The sequence below is a fragment of the Balearica regulorum genome, chromosome 2 (assembly GCF_011004875.1).
Source record: "Balearica regulorum gibbericeps isolate bBalReg1 chromosome 2, bBalReg1.pri, whole genome shotgun sequence".
NCBI classification, from domain to species: domain Eukaryota; kingdom Metazoa; phylum Chordata; class Aves; order Gruiformes; family Gruidae; genus Balearica; species Balearica regulorum.
The window spans coordinates 45,123,585-45,149,515 of record NC_046185.1 but is presented as its reverse complement, the minus strand read 5'-3'; the positions used below and the strand labels follow the sequence as shown (position 1 = coordinate 45,149,515).

The following is a 25,931-nucleotide window of genomic DNA, read 5'->3' as shown; positions in this document are numbered from 1 at the left end:
ATAAAATTTGCAAAAACCTTTGGGTTTTTTTTTTCTTACTAAACAGATTATTAACTGTTTTAAGCAAAGCACCGGGGAGGAATTCTTGAGCCTTCACTGAGCTTAAAAAGGGTCTCCACTCAAACCAGATGACATACAGGCTGAATGGAGAAAGTAAATGAATGTTAGGCATGACAAAACTAGTAAGGAGGGGAGAATATATACATACAGACACACACAAATTTGAATTATAGCATTATAGATTAATGAAGGTTTTTTGATGTATTCATGTTTGTATTAGGTGCCCCCAGTGACCAAAGCAGTGGCACATCCTCTCCCCTCTGTGACAGTGGTTTGCATCTCAACTACCATCCCAACAACACGGTAAGAGCTTATATTTCTTTGATGGAATTACACAGAAGAATAATAATGCTAAAATAGCTACGTGGAAGTAACTAATAACGGACAGTAACATGGGAGAAGCTCTAATTAACATTGGAGATTGACAGTTCCATAGGGGGCGAAAAGAGTTGCTGATTTCCAGTCGGTTGCAAATTAAACTATGACAAGTTATACCAGCTAAAATTGTGCCTTGATAGATGTGATTACTATTTTTATCTGGGCAATAGGGATTTTGCAAAAGTTTTTTTCTTCTAGATTATTTCCACAGCATAGGAATTCAAATTCTTCAAATGAAAATATATCTACTTAAAGGTAGAAAACTTTTTTCAGAATATTTTTCCATTATTTTTATTCCATTTTATTTTTATTTGATTTATTATCTAAAACTTTATGCAAAGATGATTTAGGTACATGTTTTTTAAGGTGAGAGCATTTTATTTCTAGGAACTTAAAATCTTACTGAAGAATGATAGCATTATGGAGCAAGGTCTATTTAGGATGAAATACTACAGATGTCTGATCAGATTTTTGGTAAAAGATGTCTCTGAAGTACAACAGGGGGCATTAAATAATTTTTTTAGCCAGGAAATGCAAAATTTCCATAATTTTTATAGTTCTAAAGGGGTTTTTGCTGTGTATTTGGCTTTCTGATAGGTGAAAATACTCAGATAAAATTAAAAGCACTGAATAAATAAACCGACAAACAGGATAATTATTACAGATGTAGTAAAAAACCCAAACAAACAAACAAACACACACCCCAAAAACAGAAATGTAAGCACTGTTTAGTAGACTTTTGTGTTGGGTTTGCATGGCAAGATTTCGGTAGCAGAGGGGGCTACAGGGGTGGTTTCTGCGAGAAGCTGCCAGAAGCTTCCCCTGTGTCTGACAGAGCCAATGCCAGCCGGCTCCAAGATGGACCCGCCACTGGCCAAGGCCAAGCCAATCAGCGCCTCTGTGATAACATATTTAAGAAGGAGAAAAACAGTCAGAGAGAGAGCTTTTGCAGCTGGAGAGAGGAGTGAGAAGATGTAAGAAACTCTGCAGACACCCAGGTCAGTGCAGAAGGAGGGGCAGGAGGTGCTCCAGGCGCCGGAGCAAGATCCCCCTGCAGCCCGTGGTGAAGACCATGGTGAGGCAGGCTGTCCCCCTGCAGCCCATGGAGGGAGGATGAGGGGGTGTAGAGATTCCATCTGCAGCCCGTGGAGGACCCCACGCTGGAGCAGGTGGAGGCACCTGAAGGAGGCTGTGGCCCTGTGGGAAGCCCATGCTGGAGCAAGCTCCTGGCAGGACCTGTGGCCCCGTGGAGAGAGGAGCCCATGCCAGAGCAGGTTTGCTGGCAGGACTTGTGACCCCGTGGGAGACCCACGCTGGAGCAGTTTGCTCCTGAAGGTCTGCACCCTGTAGGAGAGACCCTCGCTGGAGCAGTTCGTGAAGGACTGTCTCCCGTGAGAGGGACCCCATGCTGGAGCAGGGGAACGGTGAGAGGAGTCCTCCCCCTGAGGATGAAGAAGCGGCAGAAACACCGCGTGATGAACTGACCGTAACCCCCACTCCCCGTCCCCCTGTGCCGCTGGGAGGGCGCGGAGGTTGAAGCCGGGAGTGAAGCTGAGCCCGGGAAGATGGGAGGGGTGGGGGGAGGTGTTTTAAGAGTTGATTTTATTTCTCATTCCTCTACTCTGTTTTGCTTAGTAATAAATTAGATGAATTCCCTCTCTAAGTTCAGTCTGTTTTGCTTGTGATGAGAATTAGTGAGTGATCTCTCCCTGTCCTTATCTCGACCCACAAACTTTTCATTATACTTTTTCTCCCCTGTCTGGTGAAGGAGGGGAGTGATAGAGCGGCTCTGGTGGGCACCTGACCCTCAGCCAGGGTCAACCCACCACAGTCTCTTTGGCACCCAACGTGGGGGCATGAGAAAATCCAGATAAGGATAGTAATTGGAAGAGATAACGGGCAAAACATGGACTGAACGTAGGCAGAGAGTGAAATAGTGGTGAAGGGACGAGAGGTAGATCTGTGTGTAGATTTTCCACTCTTGTTTGGTGTTATGATGGTGGTGTTTTGATTTTGGTGTGGGGAATTCTTTTATTTTTTTTCTTTTTCCTTGTTGATGTTTGTGAAGTTTTTGTGTTGAGTGTATATTTTAATTTTAATATATTAATTCTTAAATATGTGATTCACAGAGGCAAGGGGTGGAACAACCTCCTCCCCTTCATGAACTTCTCCAATGTGAGAGGGACTCCATGTTGGAGCAGGGGAATCATGAGAACTTTGCTGGGTTTAGTTTCTTGCTTGTTTTATTGTTCTTTCATACTTCAGTGGTAAAGTTTTAAATAGGAGGCCAGAGACCTAAAATTCAGTAGCACAGATTTTAAGCCTGATTATAATATGAAAAATGTTTAAGTTTTATACACTTTTATGGCAGCTGAAATTCATAAAAATGGGATAAAACCAATAAAATTGGTGTCTTAATGCAGGTCAAATAATAAATATATATAAATACACATATACATATATAACTAGTGCAACACCATCAGAATCACACTTATTTCAACAGTCTATATATGTAAGCATGTAGAAAGCCTGTTGTAGCAGATCCTAAACTTGTTTTGCTAGCCACTTCATTTCTAACTTTGCTTTTAGGATAAAAACTATGGTTCCATTTGTGAATCCAATTTCTGCAGGTGTTGAAACTGATCTAAATAAGCTACAGTTTCCTTTTGAACTGATAATAATTTACTGAAATCAAGTCTTTTTCTCTCAGTGTAAATAATATAATCAGGCATCACAAGTCTGTAATTCACCCTAAATTAAATCCTTCTGCTGAAGACCAAGATGTGGTTCTTATCTCAGATGTTCTCTTGTAATGGCAATAGAATGCTTCATAAAACCAAATGACACCTCTGTATGAATTCCTACATTATGCAAAACTCTTATGTCATGGTCCTTCCTTTTTCTCAGAATATTCTCTAGCATGCATTATGACTTATGGCCATAGCCTATTTCTTAATTTATAGCCTTGGAGATTCGCATGAAGGAGACTTCTGACTCAGAGTTTGGAGTAGACAGGACTAGTTTTGGTCTTTTGTCAACAATTCAGAGTTATGCAGGCTAAAGGTAGGGTTAACAGTTCTGTTGCAGCCAGATCTAGGCCTACAGTTTGCAGCTAATCTTTTTGCTGCATTTCAGCTTTTTCCTCAAGTTTAATCACAGCTGAAAAAAGGTTCCTGAAACCAGGCAGGAAATTTAAAAATTCAGGACAATCTTCAAAACAACATCCTAGCTTTGTCTTCCTAGCCAATCATTTATTTATTTGGATGGATCTATGGAATGTTTCACCAGAGATTCAATGTTTTAAATAAGTGAATCTAATTATGAAAAGCCTGCTGTTCAGCTAAATTGATGTTCATAGTGGTATTTTAGGAACACGTATGTAAAAGTAAAGTTCAAGTTGGCAAAGCTTTATAATTCCATAGATCTTACACAAAAATGACAATCACAAAAATACAAGGTGTGCTTAATTTTTATAGCACTTATTTTACAGAAGATACGGGTAAGAAAAAATAGGAAATCTGAGATTAAAAAATTGTAAGTTATGCAGGATCAGCAGGTACAATTTTACTGATATACTAGAAGTACTACATACATTTCAGTAAGAATCATGCTTATTCAGAAAAATAACATTACTAGCACTGTTTTGTAAAGCATTTTATAAAGAAAGAAAGAGGTGTTGGATTTTTAAAAACAAATGTTGATCATTTCATTTCTTTTTATAAGCATTTCTCATTTAAATCTATATTCTGTAAAAATACTGTTGAAATTTGATGGAAAATATTTAAATACTCATCGTTGAAGTCTATCTCTCTCTTTCTAAATCTGCTGAGTACTTATAATGAAGCCTGAAACTGAGAAGGGCTTTTTAATGTTTTTCAGGATACATTATCATGTTCCTCATGGCCAGCATCCCCAGGACTTAGGTGGGAAAAAAGGTGGTGTGATCTCCGATTAATTCCACTTCTTCATTCACGGTTTTCCCAGTACCTTCCAGGATCAGATTTGTGCAGGTAAAGAAGTTCAGAAAGTTGAAATTTGACTTCTTGGTTAACAGATACAAGCCTTAGGGAGTTGTCTTGTTAAAGGAATGGCATTATTAATTCCACCGCAGCTGTCAGAGACATGAAACATAGGAGCTTTCATAATGGTCTATCTACATTCTCCTCGGCCCATATTCTGCTCTGACATAAGCCACGACCAGGTATGTGGAGAAGATGTGATCTTCCCACTTGCACCTAGTGGTCAGCATGTTTCTCAGTTTCAGATTGCATGTAGGTCATCATATTTAATAACTCCTAATACTCCTGCCCTGAAAAGCTTCTTTCTAAGCTGCTTTTTTTATACCTTTGTTTTTTGTTACGCGCTGTGGCTATGAGCTATGCAATGTAATTATGTTTTTAAAATGTACTTCCTTTTGTTTGTGTTAAATCTCTCACCTGATAACTTCATTGGGTGAAATAATCTTCTTGTTCAGGAGAAGCAAGGGGCTGGCTGCTCCATGGGGAAGGCAAGCCTAGAGCAGAGGGTGGCAGCAAGGCTGGATGAGGCAGCGTCCATGCAGACAAGGGCCCCGTCCCACTATCTCCAGTGGAGGAGCAGAGCAGGCCTAGGAGTGGTCTTCACATGGGTCTATCATGGTGAGGTGGGGCTCGGATCAGGCTGGGAAGTCAGCCCACAGGTCAGGTCTGAATCAGTGGGGTACATGTCTAGGCACAGGCATAGCTGCAACCAAACTCAGGCAGGACCAAGGGCAAGAGCCTGAGCTGATATGTAGCTCCCGAGAGAAGCAGGGCACAGGCCCCCCACTCAAGCTCTTCCACAGCAGACTGATCCCACAGCCATGCCATAGCAGAGCTGTCCTCAAGCACAGGCAGCTGGGCACCCAGGAAAAGGGTGAACTCTGACCCTTGCATGAAGGGAAATGCTAAGTAAGCATTCTTCATTTATGTTTTTATAACTTCAGATTAATGTCTTCTGTTTTCCAGTTTGAAGAATCTCTATTGTTATCTCCTTTTAGGGAAACCCTTCCATATCTCTGATTATCTTTGTTATTCTCTCTGTTTCTTTTGTAATTCTATTCACCTTGTCTCATATCTTCTATGAGACAAGGTGATCAGGACTGCAAAGAGGACCCCTCTTGATTTATATTAAGACCTAATTATGTTTTCCATGGTTTTCTCTGTTCTTGTCTAATACCTCATAATAACCTTTTGACTGTCACTGAGCACTGAGATGATGGTTTTCAGAGAATTGTTTGTAGTAACCCTTGCACTTCTTACCTCAATGTTTATAGCTGCAGTAAGCTGCTTCATTGCTTACATATAACTAATGTTATTTTTTTTCCCATATGTGTTACTTTGCATTTATTAACATTGAATTTCATTGCTATTTTGTCTCCCAATCACTGGAGAAGCTGTCCGAAGCTCATAGTCAGGTTTAAATTTATTGCATCATATAGACCTACAACTTGTCATTGTTTAATTTAATATTATACAAGTAAATCAGAAGAAATCAGAAAGGAAGATAAGAATATTCTGGAATGATTACTGTTTTTCAAATGTTATGCATTTAAATACAAAAGAAAGTATCTACAAAATCCAGCAAGGCATAGTGTAAAAATAAAATCATACTTGTCAAAAGGTTTAAATACCTAGGTGTTGTGTGGATTAATTTATCATCTGTATATATGAGAATGAAGTTCTAATACTAAAAAATTCTTTGAGTTCCAGCATGTAAGTCATTAACTGGAGGACAGCTGTCTACAGTTATAGAGCGTGTTTTGCCAGTACTACTTCTTCTAACCCATCAGAAACATTAACCCTTAAAATAAGAACAAAGGACTTACCATTTGTGAGGCTGTTAGGCCTTACTAACTGAAATAAACTCTGGCTTTCCTGTGTAGCCACCTTGTCTGCTAACTGAGATGCGTGAGTCTGGGAATAGTGTGTGTTACACTATACCCTGATGGTTGTCCAGGTTCTCTCCTGTTCCTCCATGCAAACAAATGTAAAATTACCCAATTAATTAATACTGAAAAGCTTCATTAATATTTCTGGAAAGACTGTTTTGTGAAAGAACCTCCCAAGTATCTTTTCTCTGTTGTTATGCTCACCCTTCTAGCGTTTCTATGGGTCCTACAGTCAAGTGAAACCATCTGCCCCCAGGGGAGGGTTTATGATCTCTCCTAGAAACTAGGGGAAGAGGAGTGTTCTTCAACCTCTGTTTGGGGTTTGCATGCAGTGAATTTTATTGTTTGATATCACAGCCTGCTTCCTTCTCATTGATTCTCAGCAAACATTTGAAAGTTGCACAAAAGCCTCCTGTGGCCTCAGTTAATTCTAAGGGGTTTTGTTCTTAGAAGTACACTACCGAAGTCTGCCAGCCATTTTCCTATTCTGAAATTAAAGCAGATTAGGCAATAGTCATTTCACCACTAGATAACTGTGAAGTTAAAAACAGCCTGCAGCTTTTGACTGGTAATAGCAAAATCATATTTACTTGGTTGCATGATCCTTGTTCTATTGAGGAACAATGGCTGGCCCAGGGACTCAAGGTGTAAAGTGCAAAAGCAAAAGCTACAATGGCTCATTGGCTGAACTGAAAGGGAACAGGATATAGTCACCTCAGAGGCAGGAGTTTTTTTATTAAATTCTGTGAAAACCTGCAGCTCAATGTTTAACAATGGTTGAAATAGAAATAATTAAGAGCATGAAGCATAAAGGCCCCAAAACCATAACAGTCAAATTTGAGATCTGTTCTACTGTGTACTTCACATAAGATGTTGAATTGAATAGAACTACTCACATGGAAAATTAGGACATATTCAACTATTCATAGATCTAGGGTTTTAAAATTCAGTCTTCTGCATCAATAAAACACAAGTTTAAAGTGCACGTTATAGAACTTGCACATTATGGAGAAAGATTTTAGGTAGTAATGATATTCCTGACATTTAGAATTTCCAGAAAATAAATTTAAAAGTATATTCATATAAACCAAAATACTGGAATTCATACCCAAACCTGTCCTTCTATGCTGTCTAACATGAGGAAGCAAGAGTACTTAAAGGAATCAAAAATGTAGTATAAATATGAGAAGTGGGGGTTTCTTCAAAAAAGAAGAACATTCTGTGTTGCTAGCGAGACAGTTTATAAGTCTTTTAAATTAGTGTAAATATCTTAAAATGTGACTCCCTATCAATATTTGTTATGAGAGAAAGGTAGATATTTTTTAAGAGAGTGCTATAAAGAGCAACATTAAGGAAAGGATATTGAAAATAATATAAGAAAGCAACATTAAATGGAATTTAATTCATTACATTTTTGTAGTTAATATTTATAAGGCTGTTTTCACTAATAACATTTTATGTTTCAGAGTTTGAAAAGACTGGCACAGAAATACATCATATTGTTATCACATACACTATTACGCCTCATAATCGTATTCTAGCTTTTCTAGTGGGATGCTTGAGATGCATGAATTTACAGAGGGTATTCATATAAAAATCCAGAGGACATTCAGGTTAATCTTGGAAAGCTTATTAATTTCAAATATAACTCTTGAGTTCCAGAAGGCACAGAACCTAAGATGTGTAGTTGAATAAGAATTCATCTGATATTATTATAAAGTGATTAATCTACTATTTGTTCTATTTAATACAAAACATGTATTTAATACATTATATTTTCAGGTTGTGTGGTAGTATGGACTTTGGTTGGTAAACTAATTCAAGAAAATACTATTACAATAATCTAAGGCTATCTACTGCCCAGACACATTCAGAAGTAATTTATTAGGTAGCCGTGCATCTTATAGTCTGTGCTTATTGATACTTGGCAAGAACATTCTGGATGACTGTTTTTGTATGTGCACAGAACTGTAGGAACAGTCTGATCTAGGAACTGTAGGAACAGTCTGATGCCCTGAATGTATCAGATTCACTGTGTTTGGAGAGTAAAGGAAATTTGTGCATCAGGACTGAATCTGGAACATACTGGGTTTTCTTTGCTTGTGCAGATTAGTGTCACACATTAATAGGTCCCTTGGATTCCTACTTTGGTTTACAATAGGTTGAGTAGAAAGAAAGGGAGTCCTAAAAATAATCCTGTTTTCCTTGAAAGAGATAATCAACAAATTTGTCTGAGCATGTCTTTACGTAAGGACTTATTTAGAATTTTATTCTGGAAGAATTTATTATTTATACTTATAGCCACATAAAATAAAGGATATAGTAAGCAAATGTTAAGTACATTACCTGAAGATGCTTTAAATAAATCATTTTCAAAAACTTTACTTGAATTATTGTGAAATGAGTCATTGAAAGAAGTAGCGCTCAGTTTGTACCTTTGGATTTTAAGAAAAAATCACTACTCATGTGAAAAGGCAACTAAACTCAAATTAGCTGATGGATTTAAATAAACCACTGGCCTCTGCATGATCATGTATAAGCATTATGATCATGTAAGAGCTAATTCTCATGATGGGACTCTCAAAGCAAAGGCATGGCTGTAGTTCATTTTTAATGCTTCTCCTAAATGAAGGAAAAGCCTACACTTGACACGGATGCAGCAAAGACCTTTATGGTAGAGATAGGTATTAGCTCAACATTCTACACTACTAAAATATAATTTCAAGAGGGAAAAAAAAAAAAATTTGCAAAATGAGTATCTGTCTTGAGATGTCAGAAACTGTCTTCAGTGACATTCAGTTTTACACTGAAGATAACCCTCGCTTTGTCTGAGCCATTCTCAAAGAATCTGAATGTTGTACTTAATTTTAAACCATGAATCAGTCATTAATGGATGGGTTTGTAGCAGAATGCCAGCAGTGGAACTTGGTATTCTCTGTATGTTTTGTAATGTCTTACTCTGGGATATGGATTAATATTGAGAGTTTTTGGTTCTGAAGCCAGAGACCTGTGAGTCTTCCACGGCTGTTAGCCAAGAAGGCTATTAGTTTTAGAAGAAATTATTAGAAGAAATTAGTTTTGCTACTGCTTTAGCATCTGAAAGTTTTCTCTTGTTCTATAATTACTCAGTACTCAGCTGTAGAAAGTCAGTCTATAATGCATGCCAGATTATTATGTAGGTGCCCAGATTGGTATGCTGGGATAGAGACACCCAGGTGGCCCCTGCTTTTATCATTGGGTGTCTCTTGGCATTCCAGTGTATTTTGCTAATGATACTATATTCAGAAATGCAACTGGAAAAATCATGATTTATTTGAATTCGCCAGCTTTTGTATCACTTGTTTAGAAGAGAATCAAAATTCTATAACCAAGAACAGCCAACAGGGGGTATCTAGACAGGAATCTTACTGCATTTAAACAATATATTAGAAAAATGAAACAAACATTATTGAGAAAAAGGTACGGTATTCTCAAATGATTGCTTGCAGTGTCCAGTGCACACTTTCCTTCTCTGTGATCTGCAGTATTATGGTATTAACTCTTTGGAATGCATCAGCTATTTCATTTGTTTAGCTTCTGAAGTCACGTAGTGTTGGTCAAGGTTGCGTGGAGCTTGTCTATGGAATTTTTTTATAGCTTTATGGAAACTTAATATAGTCTGAGTTGACCTTTTAGCATGATCTTTTTAATATGTCAGGTATTTATAAAACAGGAAAACCAGCAATTTATCAGTGTCCAGTAGCTGACCTTCGTTGCAGTTGGGAAAAAAAAGCATTTCTACAAGTATTGTTAAGATGATATGCTACAACAGATGAAATTTTCTTCTGACCTGATCTGTTATGACATGTCTATAGGCAAAATGCGTTCCAAGTAATTGCTGTGGATGGGGTTTGCAGTGGAATAATTCAGTGTGTCTCTGCTGAAGACTGTATTGACTGGCTACAAGCAATAGCAAGTAACATTTCCAACCTCACAAAGCACAATGTAAGTATGGATCCAAGTAAGCCAGAAGGTTTCCCAATCATATTTGATTATAACTGTCATAAAAGCCTAATGGGTTCACACACAGAATTATCTGCATATAAACAATGCTTGAGGCTGTATGAGAGAAGTCAACTCAAGTTTGTCATCAAATCAGACTTTGTGAGAAATCATTGAATGGGAAAATATTCTCCCCTACAGTCATATAGTTCACTTCATTGCTATCAGAGTTATTTGCTTCTTAGCAATACCAGCTAGCATTAGAAACAAAGACCAGACACACAGGAGAGCACCAGGTGTGATGGGTAAGCACATATAAAAGTAAAAAAATTCTGTACTTTCCTGATAGTTTGAGACAGCACATCTATATAAAGACTGGTATAATCAGATCTGAATTAGATATTAGGTCTGTTTAGGTATCATTTAACACCAGGAGAATGGCAAGGTGTTTCTGTGGTATAGATACAGATGTTTATTATCAGCAAAGATTAAATACATTTATGCTTCATGCACTGTACTTTTATGATCTGATATTGTTTGATAGATATCTGTTTTTATTGAAGCAAGAATAAATGTTATGCAAAAGTTTTGCCAAACTACTAGCAAGTTTGATTGAAAGGTCTTCTGGACCTGTCTAGAATGTATTTTGCATTTGATAGATGACATGTAGTTTTTCTTGTCTAAGTCTATATGATACCTTTTTTGTTTTTCCTCAAAAAATACAGAACACACAGGTAACTCCATTATTTTGAATTGAGTTACAACAAGGAAGCCCTTGAGGATATAATTTATATTCTCTCAGATTTCCTTAAATCTGCTTTAGTGTCCCAGACCTGCCTCTGAATTTGCTTTTGTTTCAAATACAGGCAATACATTGCAAGAAGTTGTATTTCTTGGAGATTTATATTCAAGATGCAAAATTATGTTCCATCTGGCAGCAATATGTAAAAGTCATTGTATTATAAAAACGTGACAGACATGAATTCATCTACCATCTGCAAGCTTCCATGCAATACAAGCCAACTTTATGGCTATTTATTCATCCTTACAATGCTGTTGCTGTACAGAAACTTCCTTGTCTCACTAGGTATCCTGACAAATGAGAATGCTGATTTTTTCTCTTGCCATCTTTAGTTCAGACTATTAATGATTCTTGCTACCTGAAGTACTGTATCTGTTTACTTATAACAATAGATAGATGCACCTAAATTTTGTCTGATAATGCTTTATGTAGCTCTGATGAGACTATAATTATGGTTGCTTAGTGTAACTTATTTTGGTAATGCACTGTTTTTATATGATATATTTTCAGTGTTTTAAAAATGAGTACACTTTATAATTCTACACTAGTTTCCATAAAATCCAGAAACAAGGTATCTGATGTTTTAAAAGATAGAAATAGTAAATTATACAACTAGTATGCCAATCTTTGTATTTATTTTATCCCAAAGACATCCTGTAAAGTAACTGTGAGAGTTAGGGCTTATGACAATTGTCCATGAATGTATTTTTAGAGTCCTAATTCTTCATAGCCTATATGAGTTTAAGGAAACCAGCGAGGCTGCCTTTTCTGTAATATACTTTTAAATTGTCAGTTGCCAGAAAGAATTAGTTATTTGACAGCGTATGTGATAAGTGAATATAAGAAACATTAGAAACACAGAGGGGAAAAAACCCAAACTGTTGCTCGGAACAATGATTAGATGTGATTAGAGGTCCCTATATTTTCTTTCTTTACGAGATGGTTATTGACATATACATACTGTTGATGTTAGCATTTTTCCTCTGAGAGAGGCATTTACTCACAGTCATTCTCCTTTACTGTGGCATCCAGTACCAAAGAAACAAAGAGGGTATAGGACTTTATTTGAACTTTTGGACAAATTGGCTGATTTTTAGTTTCAGCTAAGTTTCTACTTCTGTCTAGGGGTTATGGAAAATAATTTGTTTCATTTAAATACCATGTAGCTCATAGAAATGTTAACTTACATGTGCTTTCTCACATCTACCTTTTGAAAAAGAAGGAAGCAGATGAAATCAAGAAAGACTATAAAACCTAAATTGTTTCTGAAAGCATTTCTTTATGTCTTCATGTCTTAAATCAGAGTGTCTGAAGACTGATCCTTATGATTTACTTTCGACATCTATTTTATGACGAGATTAATTCCCTCAGGACATGTCTTTCTTTCCTTTGACTGGTAAGGGACCCTAGGGTGGTGAATTCAGACTTCAGTACTGAAGAAGATATGTATATCCTGTCACTGGTGTCTTTGAGGGGCCAGAGAGGGTTTCTCTGAATAAATCTGCCAAAGAAATGCCTGGATATTTTGACAAAAAGCATACTTGTCTCAACCAGAAAACCTGAATTATTTTACTTTTTCACACACAAGCTGGCTGAAAAAAATCATCTGATGGTTCAAACCCCACAAATGTTTATGAGAAGATCATGGGTTTCCTTCCCTGTGTTCCCATATATATCTTGCAGTTGTGAAATGTGAGTCCCTGGCTCCAAAATCTCATGTTTTAAGTCTATAGTTCAATTAAATTTTTTATAATGATAATGTCAAAATCTCTTCTGTCGTGATCTAATATGTCCACATCTGACACAAAGGTGGTGTGACTCAATTGCAGAATCATCTTTGTAGGCAGTACCTACCAAAAAGCAAGAAGATAACAAAAAGGCAGGAGTAGAAACAAAAGCAAAATGTTTTGACATCCTTATGTTTGAAAGGCAGTGTAGATAACTGAATGTACATAATGGAGGCTGGAAGATGGTGTCTGCAGGCAAACACATTTTACCTGCAGTGGTTAGACTACCAATCATTGTACAGTGTGAGATAAAACTTGTATTATTATGCAATAGGATAGTTACAGTTTTAATGCAGAGATACAGAAAATTACATTCTATTACAGAAGAGATTTAAAAAAATCAGTATGCTAACTAATCTAGTTGATTTCATTTCAAATTTTCATCAAAAGACAGACTTCAGGTATGCACTTTATATTCAGTAAATTAGTATCTTCCAGTGTTTGTAGAACACTGAGAATGATACCTCTAATTTTCATTTCTTTAGCTCCCCAGAAACCATGGAAAGATTACATATGAGGTGAAACACATCACTTTAAAATTACAAAATATGAATTGATTTGTATGTTGGTATGCAACCGAAATGCAAACTATAGAAATGCATTGTTGAAAGTGAATTAATATCACATTATAATTGATGATGTGATGAATCGATAAAGACCATTCGTTTCTGAAGGTGGGTTCCTCTCCAACTTGAGCCACTTGAGCTGCATCTGTGTTAAAAATTCATCAGTATTAGCATAGCCTCAAAAAACATATTGGTTATCCCAAGCACAAACACAGACTGGGTGGAGAATGGAATGAGAGCAGCCCTGAGGAGAACGTGCACCTGCAGCCCAGAAAGCCAACCACATCCTAGGCTGCATCAAAAGAGGCGTGACCAGCAGGTCGAGGGAGGTGATTCTGCTCCGTTCTTGCAAGACCCCACCTGGAGTACTGTGTCCAGCTCTGGGGTCCCTGGTACAAGAAAGACATGGAGCTGTTGGAGCGAGTCCAGAGGAAGGCCACAGAGATGATCAGAGGGCTGGAGCACCTCCCCTGTGAAGACAGGCTGAGAGAGTTGGGGTTGTTCAGCCTGGAGGGAGAGAAGGCTCTGGGGAGACCTTATAGCAGCCTTCCAGTACCTAAAGGAGGCCTACAGGAAAGCTGGTGAGGGACTGTTTATCAGGGAGTGTAGTGATAGGACAAGGGGTAATGGGTTTAAGCTGAAGGAGGGTAGATTTAGATTGGATGTAAGGAAGACATTTTTCACAGTGAGGTTGGTGGTGAGGCACTGGAACAGGTTGCCCAGAGAAGCTGTGGATGCCCCATCCCTGGAAGTGTTCAGGGCCAGGTTGGATGGGGCTTTAGGCAACCTGGTCTAGTGGAGGGTGTCCCTGCCCGCAGCAGGAGGGTTGGAACTAGGTGATCTTTAAGGTCCCTTCCAATCTAATCTGTTCTATGATTCTACATTATATTAAACCCAAAGTTTAGTCTAAGCAATCCTGAAACTGAAGTTCATGTGCTGAAACTTCATACATTAAATTGAACCTAGACTTTGGAACTCTAATTCCTCTATGAACTGATGAAGTAGAAAAGGGTTCTGTAGTAATTAATACTGATATATATTCTTCACCATCTATTTTGTTAAAGAATTTTATGATGACAGTATCCAATAGGTCACATAACTTTTTAAAAAAAACTATGAAAGAATCTAAGAAAATACTGCAAAATCATGTGGTTTATAAAGATCCAACTGTTGCCAATACATCCCTAATTGGTGCAATTTTCAAGGGAGTCGAAGGCAAATTTTTTTATGACTTTAGCAGTGATGAGGTTTTACCACCAAGGTTTTCAAACTTGGTTCAATTGAAAATTATTTCAGTGCCACAATATTCTATTCAAGTACTGCCAAAATAAATTAAAAAAAAAAAAGGAGAAAAAACAAAAAATTACAGAAGCTTTAGGTCTTCCTAACAAAAGAATAATAAAAAAATAGATTGTAGTTAACATCTAGGATATAGCTTAATAGAGTCTTCAGGGATTTATCCTCCCAACTATTTGTCACATGAACTTCACCAGACAGAAATGACAGGCAACTGAGGCAAGGTTGCTAAGCAGGAGGTGACAAAAAGTTTTAAATTTATCTTGAGAATGCCCATTTTGTATCTTGCAAGATTTAGTTCACAGTAACTTTGCTTTATTACATCATGGTACATTTTCTGGGTAAAATAACGTGTAACTGTGAAATTAATGAGACATATATGTGTTGATGGTGGAAGCATGGCAGCAGCGTGTAAGCAGTAGGATTAAGAGGTCTACAAACTAAGTATGAGTTTGGCACAATGTATGTGTTTTCCTGAACTTAAGCATTTATTTTGAACACAGTTCAAAGTTGACTTGAAATCATGGCTTTAATCATACTCTTAACATGTAATGCGTAGTGAAAGAAACTGCTACTAAAAGGACAGTCCTCACTTTGACTGGAGAAAAGAGAACAATAATACCTTATCTTTACAATGCTGAAGTTTGGGTAGTGTTCAGGAATTCTATAAGTCACTAGGTGGAGGAAAAAAGTACAAAACGGGAGGGAATAAAAAAAATAGAATAATACGATCTGTTCCACTTGTGGGAAGAATAAAATATCACAGGACTACATTCAGTGTTTAGTTATTGAAATAAATTAGTAGTACATGTCTCATTTTTCTGGTGGATGCTGCCACCAGTAAGAACATACTGTGGAATGTTATATCATATGAATAAATCAATGTCACTTATATGAAGTGAACAGATTTCACATTTCAATTTTGTAGTTGAAATACCATGGCAGACTATCAGGATACTCTGGTGTTAGTAATTTCGGAGTTTTCAGGGATTTTATGCTCTGAGATTCCCTGTGAATTGTGTATTACAATAATATTTAACTTTTTGTTGGTTACTAAGCTATGCATGTTTGGACCAAATCCAAAAAGATCAACATGAGTATCAAAGCTTATGCAGTAGTATATTCTATGGTAGAGCAAAAGACAACTACTGTCTGTAGTTTAGAAGTTGTAAACCTTGTAACATCAAGACCAAAACAACAGGTTTTTTTGTTTGTTTGTTTGGGGTTTTTTATATATGATTTACTTTTCCCAAGACAAAACTACTCAGATAAATTGGGCATTATCAAATAAATATATGTTCAACTGGTTTTTAAGCAGTATTAGGCATCCAGGTATTTACAGAGCTCTGACACTTCAATATTTTTGTTCTGCATTCTAGACCTTGTAAAGGGAAGCCTATAGAGGTAGTCATTCCAATACTGATATTTAGGTCTCTGTAGGAACATTTAAAACTCAAAATTGGATATGCTTGTAACATACTCCTGCGATTTTTTCCCCTATATATGGTTCTCTTAAGGCACATAGAGCTAATTGAGTAAATGTAGTCAATGCAGCATCAAAATTACATGAATCAAATCTCTCCTATTTTTCCTCCCTTTTTTAATGTGGGATGTTACCAGTCTGATATTTAAAACCACATCTGTTTCTCTGTCACTGTTAACAAGTGTTACATATGGCCTTGTCTTGTATTTACTTAGATTTGGGGCAATTTGCTGCATGTCTTATTTTACTAACTTGTTGCCTGTACCTTATTGACTGAAGAACAGGGGGATATTTTATATCCTCTTGGGTGTACTGATTTGATTTAGCTGCAAAGAAAAGTTAAGTCTTGCCAAACAGTATTGCTGTTGCTCCAGTGGATTTTGGCTGCACTTATTATAACATACCTTGAGTTTAAAGGACAATGTCTAGCATGTGAAATGTCAAGAAAATAGTGCAAGAAAAGAATATTTCTTTGAGAAATATTTATTCCAGAATAGTCACCTTATCTGGGAAACTTAGAGCAAGAAACTTCTGTCTTCGTAGTTGGAACATGTGTTATGACACATTCTGATTATGGTGACAGCACTCATCATGCAGTCTTCCAGTCTTGATTTGGAATACACATTATAAACTTCAATTAGTCATGATAGCTTTTCAAATGAAATAAAATTGTCTTTCTATACCAAACTTCTTCCAAATGTTAAATCTCTTAATGCTATTTTTAATAATATCTTTCTAGTTTTGCTGTACATAGTATCACAAGTCGTACAGCGGTCAATAATGTCTAATAAAAATATTGTCATCTGTATTAATACACATTACCACTCTGCAGCTCTAAGATACAATTTAAGAGAAACAATGTCCTTAGAGACAAGAAAATTGAAAGCAGTTCTTTTTAAATATTCTTCAAAGAGAAGAACCACAATTTACCTGTTAAATGTTAGCCTTTAAAAAAGAAAGACACATTATTGCAGAGAATATCTTTGCTGTTTTATATATGATGCTGTCACACAGCAATGAATCTGTGCACTGTAACGGAATCATCCAATTTTGTCTGGAGTCAAATTAATTTGTAGCCTTGTACTAGTATTTAAATAAAAGCAAAACATCAGAATATTCAACGCGTTCCTTAATCTATGAAGGATTTATATTAAGCCCTGAGACTCTTTTCCTTCGTTCCATTATTACTGAAGGCTTAAGTTGACATGCTATAATAAAGACTATAATCTATTTAGTTACAAGACACTTTGGAAGGATGTCATACTTGCTCTCAACATCCCACCCCGGTGAAAGGTAGCAAGTAACCTGTAATTTAAAAAAAACCTGTAAAAAACCCAAGCAACTCTTTATTGATTTAAAGCAGCAAACAAAAGATGACAAGATTAAAGAAAGTAGGAGCTGTCTGAATGAGAATGCAGGTAAGCCGCTTGGGTTTTTTTGCAGGGAGGTAGCACATGGAAGAAGAAAGTACTTATAATAAGTTGGCCTTTCCTGCCAAAATGCCAAGCTGCCCTTTCAGTAGCAGTTGGAGACTTCCAGCTACTTTAACCTAGTTTTTGTTGTGCAGTAAACTGTTCAATATTCCACAATTGGTTTATTTTAAGCAAGAGTATGTTGAAAGTGGCTGTTGAATCACAAACTGCTGTTGATAAAAGGCAACTGGGAGGCTAGGCAGTAATAACCTTTCCTTTTGTATCCCTCCTCTTTGCTGTCTTAAAAAAAACCCCAAACGTGAATATCATTATTTGTATTTTAAAGCAAAGTTAGCTTGTTTTCACATCCCTGTCCTCTTATTCACTTTTAAAATATATTTCCAAAAGGTAGTTACACCAAAAGTTTTTCCTTTCTTCCATAACCAATTAAAAAAAAAAAAAAAAAAAAGAATTAAAAGAAATTGAAATGCACTCAAAAAGCGATAAAACACCTCAGGGAATACATTATTAGTAGGCTAATGTGTTGAAAGCACTTTCTCCATTTGCTTGTCTTGCTTCATAAAGTGCCATAGACATCCAGCGCATTCAAGCAATGCACTGCTTATATTCGCCTGAGGAAGAGAATGGACTTGGAGGAGGAGGCAGAGGGGCTGGGGAGAAGACAGGAATTTCAGTCATTCTAGAACAGTTTCAAGAGTTTGGGGCAAACAAGCCCAGCTGTTTTTGGGGAAATGGCAAAACAACAAATAACCACTAGGCAGAATGTGCTGCAGAGGAAATGAGCCCCAAATCCTTTCGACTTGCCATTTCTCTGCCAGCAAAAGGTGTTACGTGACAAGTTTCTTATCTCCTAAAAATACCTTGCTTAGTTTTAAGCAGGCAGTGGCAGGCATCTGTGGGGAAAGTCTGAGAAGTCTGAAATTATAGCTGCGCTGGTCACCTGCGTGGGGATCAACATGATTGCAGGGTTGTTTTGGTGTTTTGTTTTGTTTTGTTTTGTTTTTCACAAGGTTGTTTATTTCAGAAAATGAAGTAATTGCATACAAAACTTACTTCAAAGACTATCATTGAGGTCATGAAATCAAGCTTGAAAAATTAAGAATGAAGCATCTTGTTTCATTCTCATTTTCTAATGCATGGTACTTTGTGACTTACTGCACTACAGAATATCCTTTGGAGATTTTACCTTTTTGAGCTGTTTATAATGACCATATGAGAGGTTTCTGCTTTCTTCCCTTTTTTTAGTCATTTCAGTTTATTTTTTTTTTTAATTCTACAGGCTGAAAAAAGGTATTTTCCTAGTTGTACCAATCAGGAACTGTTGTACAGTGAAATGAAGGAAAATTTTCTTTACTGCGTTTATGGAATCAGTTGAGACAACTTTGGTCTTAAATAAACCTAACTTAGAAAGTAACATGAAGTACTGCTTCCATTGACTTCTTTGCAATTGCCTGATTTTCCACCCTTTCTGATAGTGTTTCAGGTTAGGAATCCCATAACTGTTATTGCTCATGAATGACAATATTTAGTTTAAATAGTTTTCTTGAATTAATTTATGAACTTAGTGGCAAAGAGTGGATAAAGATAGATTCGTTGGGGAATGTGGCTGCCTTAAACATGAAGAGCTTTTTGCTTTTCTGGATTTGTCCTGATTATTTAATACAAATAACTTTGAACTTTGCTAATAAGTGAAGCAGAAGTCCCAAAAAGATGCAGTGTTCTTCATAGAATCCTGAATTTCATCAGGGTTATTTCACCCTGGGGAAGGAACAGTATGAGATAATAAAATTAAACCCTATTATTAAGACTAAGGGAAAAAAAAGAAGTAAACTGCTTTAATCTTCTGCGTGTGTGTGTATATATGTACATATACATACAAATATATACACAGAGAATAAGATTTAATAGGTGTTAAATGTTAAGAAGGAAAAATATTATAAATTTATAAAAATATATAAACCAGGTTTTTGTTCCTTCATGTCTTTCTGAAATCAACTCTGCAATCCTTTGCTATATGGAATAATGTCTCAGAACATATTAATCACAGATATTTGATAGATATTAAAATGACAATACATTTTTATATTTGATGCGGATAACCAGTTCTTTATTCCACTATTTTGGTTTTTAATGAGCTAATTATAAGTTATGCCTGGGTAGTCTGTCAAAAGAGCACTTTATGACTAAAGTGTACATACTGGGTTGCTAAATTCTATTTTGATATGAGATCTCCTGTGATAAGAAAGGTAGTCACTAATTTTTAGATACAGAGAATGAGGAAATCATAAAACACTTCTGGAAAGGAGGCAACCGGGTAGTTAAAGAATGCCTGTTCATCTCACCTGTGACTACTTAATGGTTCAGTATCATAAAATACAACATAAAATGCAACCGAGGAAGGACTTGATGCCCATTAATCCTTACACTTACTTTTACCTATATTAGCAGAATGGTGATGTAAGGTCAATGCAGATACACAATTTAGCTCGTTAACATGATAAATTCCAGTTTTATTCATGAGACTACTTTTTGAATGTCATAAGATAAACTTTATTTCCATTTCAAATTACAGATAGGTATTCTACTACTGCAGTGTCATGCACTGAAACCACATAGAAGATCAGTAAAAAGTATTTTTGTAGCCCATGGTTCAATAATGCACTGACCATTTAAATAACAGGATAAAGGGATTTTTTTTCTTTAGATCAGATTATTCAGAGGTAGATTTAAATATGTGCAAATAATCTATGTAGAGGTGGTTTGTTTGCATGTTTCATAGGTTTCCTGTTTGTACAGACAAGAAGTCTTGATAAAAAAGCAGATTAAAATAGTATATGTTCAGATTCCAAAAATGTTTATAAGTCTATCGGTGAATGACTTATGACAGCTTTCTCCAGGGAAGAATCTGTTACCTGCCTAGCAGAAAATATTGTTTTCATTGTGTTTATTTCCTAGGGTAATTTTGTAAGGTAATAAAAAGGATGAAAAACTTCCTACGGTGTGTCAACATGCTGTGGCTTCTTACATAATTCAGCTGATTTAACATTGTCGTAGGAGTTTTAGCAGTTCTTTTCTGGTATCCGATTGCCCAAGAACTAGACTTCTCTTTTTGTACCTACTTTTTTGTAAAGACATAGGAATTCAATCTAGTTTAGCTAAATTAAGCGATCTCATAGAAATGTTAGGTGTTTTTACCTGAGAAGGCAAGATCCTCTCCACCCACACTCCCTATATACTCAATGGATAGAAGAAAATGTCTTTAAGACTTGAAGAAAATGAACCAGTCCTCCTAACTTAGGCACTTACTTCTATCACATTAACTATATTAAGAATGCAGACATCTCCAGCGGGTAATTAAATCTCCTTGAATTAAGTATGTGCCTCTCCCACTTGTAACAGGAAATGGCAAGAGGGAACTTTAGCGTAACAGCCCACAGGTAGGAAGAGTCACCCTGATGTAAGAGACAGGAGCTCTGGTGCTACTCAGCCTGCAGGGCTGGTGCCATCTGTCTCACACCTGGCCAAAGGATGCCTGGAGGCAGAGCAAGGCTGAGGCTCTGCTCCCCCTTCCACAGTGTTCTCCGCTGTCCATTGAGCCAGATGGAAAATTCATGCCAATGCTGGTTAGCAGAAGGCAGGGCTCTCATCAAGGCTATCAGGTGGGATTCATCCAGTAGGAGTACTGACTAAGTGCAGCAGACACATATTTATCTCTGGCAGCCTGAGTACTGTATGTCCCATATCATGGGTGGGTGCTCTGGTATTACCTACCATGACCAAATTGAACATATAATCATAGAATCATAGAATGGTTTGGGTTGGAAGGGACCTCAAAGATCATCTAGTTCCAACCCCCCTGCTGTGGGCAGAGACACCCTCCACTAGACCAGGTTGCCCAAAGCCCCATCCAACCTGGTCTTAAACACTTCCAGGGAGGGGGCTTCCACAGCTTCTCTGGGCAACCTGTTCCAGTGCCTCACCATTCTAACAATAAAGAATTTCTTTCTAACATCTAATCTAAATCGACCCTCCTTCAGCTTAAACCCATTACCCCTTGTCCTGTCACTACACTCCCTGATAAACAGTCCCTCTCCAGCTTTCCTGGAGGTCCCCTTCAGGTACTGGAAAGCCGCAATTAGATCTCCCTGGAGCCTTGTCTCCTCCAGGCTGAACAACCCCAACTCTCTCAGCCTGTCCTCATAGCAGAGGTGCTCCAGCCCTCTGATCAGCTTCGTGACCCTCCTCTGGACTCGCTCCAACAGGTCCGTGTCTCTCCTGTACTGGGGCCCCCCAGAGCTGGACGCAGTACTCCAGGTGGGGTCTCAGGAGAGCAGAGCAGAGGGGCAGGATCACCTCCCTCGACCTGCTGGTCACGCCTCTTTTGATGCAGCCCAGGACACGGTTGGCTTTCTGGGCTGCAAGCGCACACTGCCGGCTCATGTTGAGCTTCTCATCAATCAATACCCCCAAGTCCTTCTCAGGGCTGCTTTCAATCCATTCCTTCCCCAGCCGATAGTCGTGCTTGGGATTGCGCCGACTCACGTGCAGGACCTTGCACTTGGCCTTGTTGAACTTCATGCGGTTCGCACGGGCCCACCTCTCCAGCCTGTCAAGGTCCCTCTGGATGGCATCCCTTCCCTCCAGCGTGTCGACTACACCACACAGCTTGGTGTCATCAGCAAACTTGCTGAGGGTGCACTCGATCCCACTGTCCACGTTGCCAACAAAGATGTTGAACAGTGCCGGTCCCAGTACCGACCCCTGAGGAACGTCACTCATCACTGTTCTCCAGCAGTGTCTCCAGCATAGACACTTCACTCCTTATGCTACTGGGCAGCTTTTACTTTTGCAGATTTTTTAACCCAGCTCGGTTCACTATCTCATAAACAGTGCAATCCCCCAAATGGTTGTTTTAGCACAATTAAGAGGCTGGGAACATAGGGTGGATATACAAGCAGGAAGAGGAAAGTCAGCACAAGCTTCTGCAGCCAAGTATGCCATGAGAGAGAAAGATCAGCAAAACCAGGCCTCAGATAGATGTCTTCTGAGCAACTGGGTATTTTCTATATTTGTGAATTTTTTAGTCAGATAAACCTTTGTTACCCTTTTCCCTTCTTCTGCCTGCTTAGATCTTCCTTTGCAATGCACAAAAGTTTTAAAAACTAACAAGAATGTCTCAGGTTTTGAGAACAAATTAAAATCTGTGCTTCTTGAGATGCTCTCACATCATAGGAGGTGTTCTCCACCATTTTGGAGTTCTGAGGCTTCTTAATTTGTGTCATAATATTACTACAAAACTAGCCCACATCACTTTGGAGAAGGCAGGTTGATGTAAAATTTTTTTTTTCTGTATGATCAACAGACTCGGTCATTGCTGAATAAAGGGTATAAATGAAAATATTTGATGTGTTCCTTTTCCTGTTTGCCTTCCCATTCATTGTGGCTGCTGCTTTCCCTTCCCAAGTGTAGATGTACCTGGGAAAAGTAATAGCATTATTATTGTATAAGGAAAATACAAGTTTTACTGGACATTTGTAGATATGTATTTGCTTAATATTTCTTCACTGGAATACCAACCTACAGTTGCTGTGTAGATTTAGAAGAACTAGCATCCATTGTGTTGCTTTACTATTCTATTCAGAAAGAAGAAAATATTCCTTTTCTCATACGTACATTATGGGAAGGATAAACTGAGGGTTCCCACTCATGGAAGAGGAGGGAGGTAATTAAAACATTATGGAAGCAAACTGATCAAATAATCTAAACTCACTCTAGAAGGGAGAATGAATGAAAAGTTTAATCCTACAAACCTTTAGTAAAGTTGATTTTATTGGAAAATATCCGTGGATTTGTGAGTATCATTTTAGTCAGGACCTTTCACGAAGAAAGGTACTGCCAAAGAGATAAAAGAAATTGATATTCAGACACTTGTTTTACCATTTCAGATTCCCTTTTTACTAATGTTATTAGTTACTTCCATGAGGTATTGTGAGCTGTCACAAAGATTTTTCTCCTCTAAGTTTTCCTGAGATACTCCAGACGTCTGAAAAGAAACTCTTGAAGTTTATTATTGTAAGAGGAGTCACAGAAATGCAAATGAAAATATGAAGCAAATCTTGAAGGACATTAACTTTATAATTACTGAATATTATACAAGTGAACAATGACTACATAGATGTTTGGGCTTTCAGCAGTGAGCAGTGTCATTCAACTCTACATACTTTATATGATGCACTTGTTAGAGGCAGTGAATATATTATTTTACTGCTTGTTTTGTTCTTTGCCAGGCACAAAAACACAGGCTGCTCATAAACTTATATTTTAATATTCTGTGCATCCTATTTAAATTTTTGCCTCATTTTGTATTAGTAGCAATATTGATTTTAAAGGTTAGGTTTTTTACAACATAAATAGGGTGTTTCACAAGAAGCAATATGTCCTTAGACTGACACAACCCCTATGGAGTTGTGGAGCTGAACATTCTTTTTCAGTTTTTCTTTAAATAATTGATAAATTATAGTCTGTATGCATGTTTAACATCAGAATTATTTCCTTTTGCACCAGATTAGCATAAATGGATCTTGATATTGCTGTATAAACATAATTTATAAATTTTAAAATACTATAGCAAACAAAATTCTAAAAGGCTCTTCACGAGCAGTTTTAAACAGATAATTTTAAAATTATTTGCCTAATGAGATAGTATACCTCTCCTGACTATTTAGCAAAGTATGCCTGCACCTTAATTAAGCTAGCTACTCTTGCTGCAGCGGTGTGGAGATTAGCACATTTATTTACCAAACAGTAACCATAAATAGCATTTTCATCTCAAAATGTAATGAGCAGAAGTCAGGAAAATATAGTATGTAATTTGAATAAAAAAAGAATAATCCCTAGGTTTAGATAACAGCTAGAACTCTCTGAAGCTTGCAGATGGTTCTACCAGTAAATTAAGTTGCCATTTACGTAGCTGGATATGCTGCAGAGCAAACCCAGCTTAAAGCAATTATAGCTGTCTGACCTCTATTTAGTCTTCTGATCCAAACCCCACTTAGCATTACCTTTGTAAATTCATAGAACAAATCACAACAAATCACAGCTTACGCATTTTATGGTTACATTTTTTTTTTTTAACCCTAAAGACAGACTCACAGAAACTTTCCACTTGCTCCTGGTTGTAATACCATTCATTCTTTACAATGGAGTGACTTCAGAAGGCAGTTGGCATCTTGTCCAAGTCATCAGCAAATAATAAAAAAATCAACTGGCCGCATTACTGGTCTGTGTAGCTCCACTGGCCATGTTGTTTTTATCTGATCAGAACTACAGCTCTGAGGCATGGGTTTTTGTTTTGTATTTGAAAAGACAAGAAACCTTTAGCTCCAGAAACATTAACCTTTCAGCTTAAAAAAAAAATCATACATTTTTGCATAATGGTGTCTTTTATCCCAAGCAGTAGAGGACAAGATAAGTTAATACTAAAAATGGGATTATTTTCAACAGCACCACTCTTTTTATCAGTGTGTCATCAGCATCTTAGCAGTTGATATCGTTTGTTTCTGTTGTTCTGTTTACTACTATATTTTCAGTAGTAGTAGAGCACAGGGGAGTTTACCAGTACAGTGTTACCAGTACTGAAGAACGTTTTTTACATTTTCACATATGCATATTTGTATAATCAAAAATCAATAGATAGTCATATTTTCTGTAAGATCCATACTCTACTAGTCTACTGGAAAGAAGAGAAAGTGTAAGAAGGAACACGGTTAAATGATGAAGTCTTCATTAACCTCAAACAAAGGAAAGATAGCAGAGTAGAATTTGTTACTAACAGTGGGCTTAGGAAGTATCGCATGAGTATGTAAAACCAGAAAGGTGGTAGGACTAGATGTGATTTCCTCAGCTGGGAAGCAGTAAGGGTGAAAAGAAGAAGTTTTGCCATACACCAGTGATAACAGAGAAGCCAAGTTGGTTCACTGCATATTGAAAAGAAACTTACTGGTAGATGATAACAAGAAAGTCAGAGTACTGAATGCTCTTTTGGATCAGAATTTACTGAAAGGGTCAGTTGTAAACAGATGATTGTCACCATTTATAAGTGTGACACAATCTTGAATAATGTCAGAACATGTTAGAAACCAGTCAGAGGACTAGTTACACATTAATGAGAAGAGTTTTAAATATACACATTCTCTATAATTCCAACTGTGTGCTAATTACATTACTCATAAGCTACA

General features: G+C 37.3%; 1 protein-coding gene across 6 annotated transcripts in view; it reads left to right on the top strand.

Moving 5' to 3' along the window:
- SNTG1 (syntrophin gamma 1) overlaps positions 1–25,931 on the top strand; it is a 365,935-nt gene that overhangs the window by 248,558 nt on the left and 91,446 nt on the right. For all 6 annotated transcript variants that reach the window (XM_075744109.1, XM_075744111.1, XM_075744112.1 and 3 more), the window contains 3 exons: positions 281–363; positions 4,318–4,448; positions 10,201–10,330. In XM_075744109.1, coding sequence (XP_075600224.1) covers positions 281–363; positions 4,318–4,448; positions 10,201–10,330 — 344 coding nt within the window. The remainder of the gene's footprint in view (positions 1–280; positions 364–4,317; positions 4,449–10,200; positions 10,331–25,931) is intronic.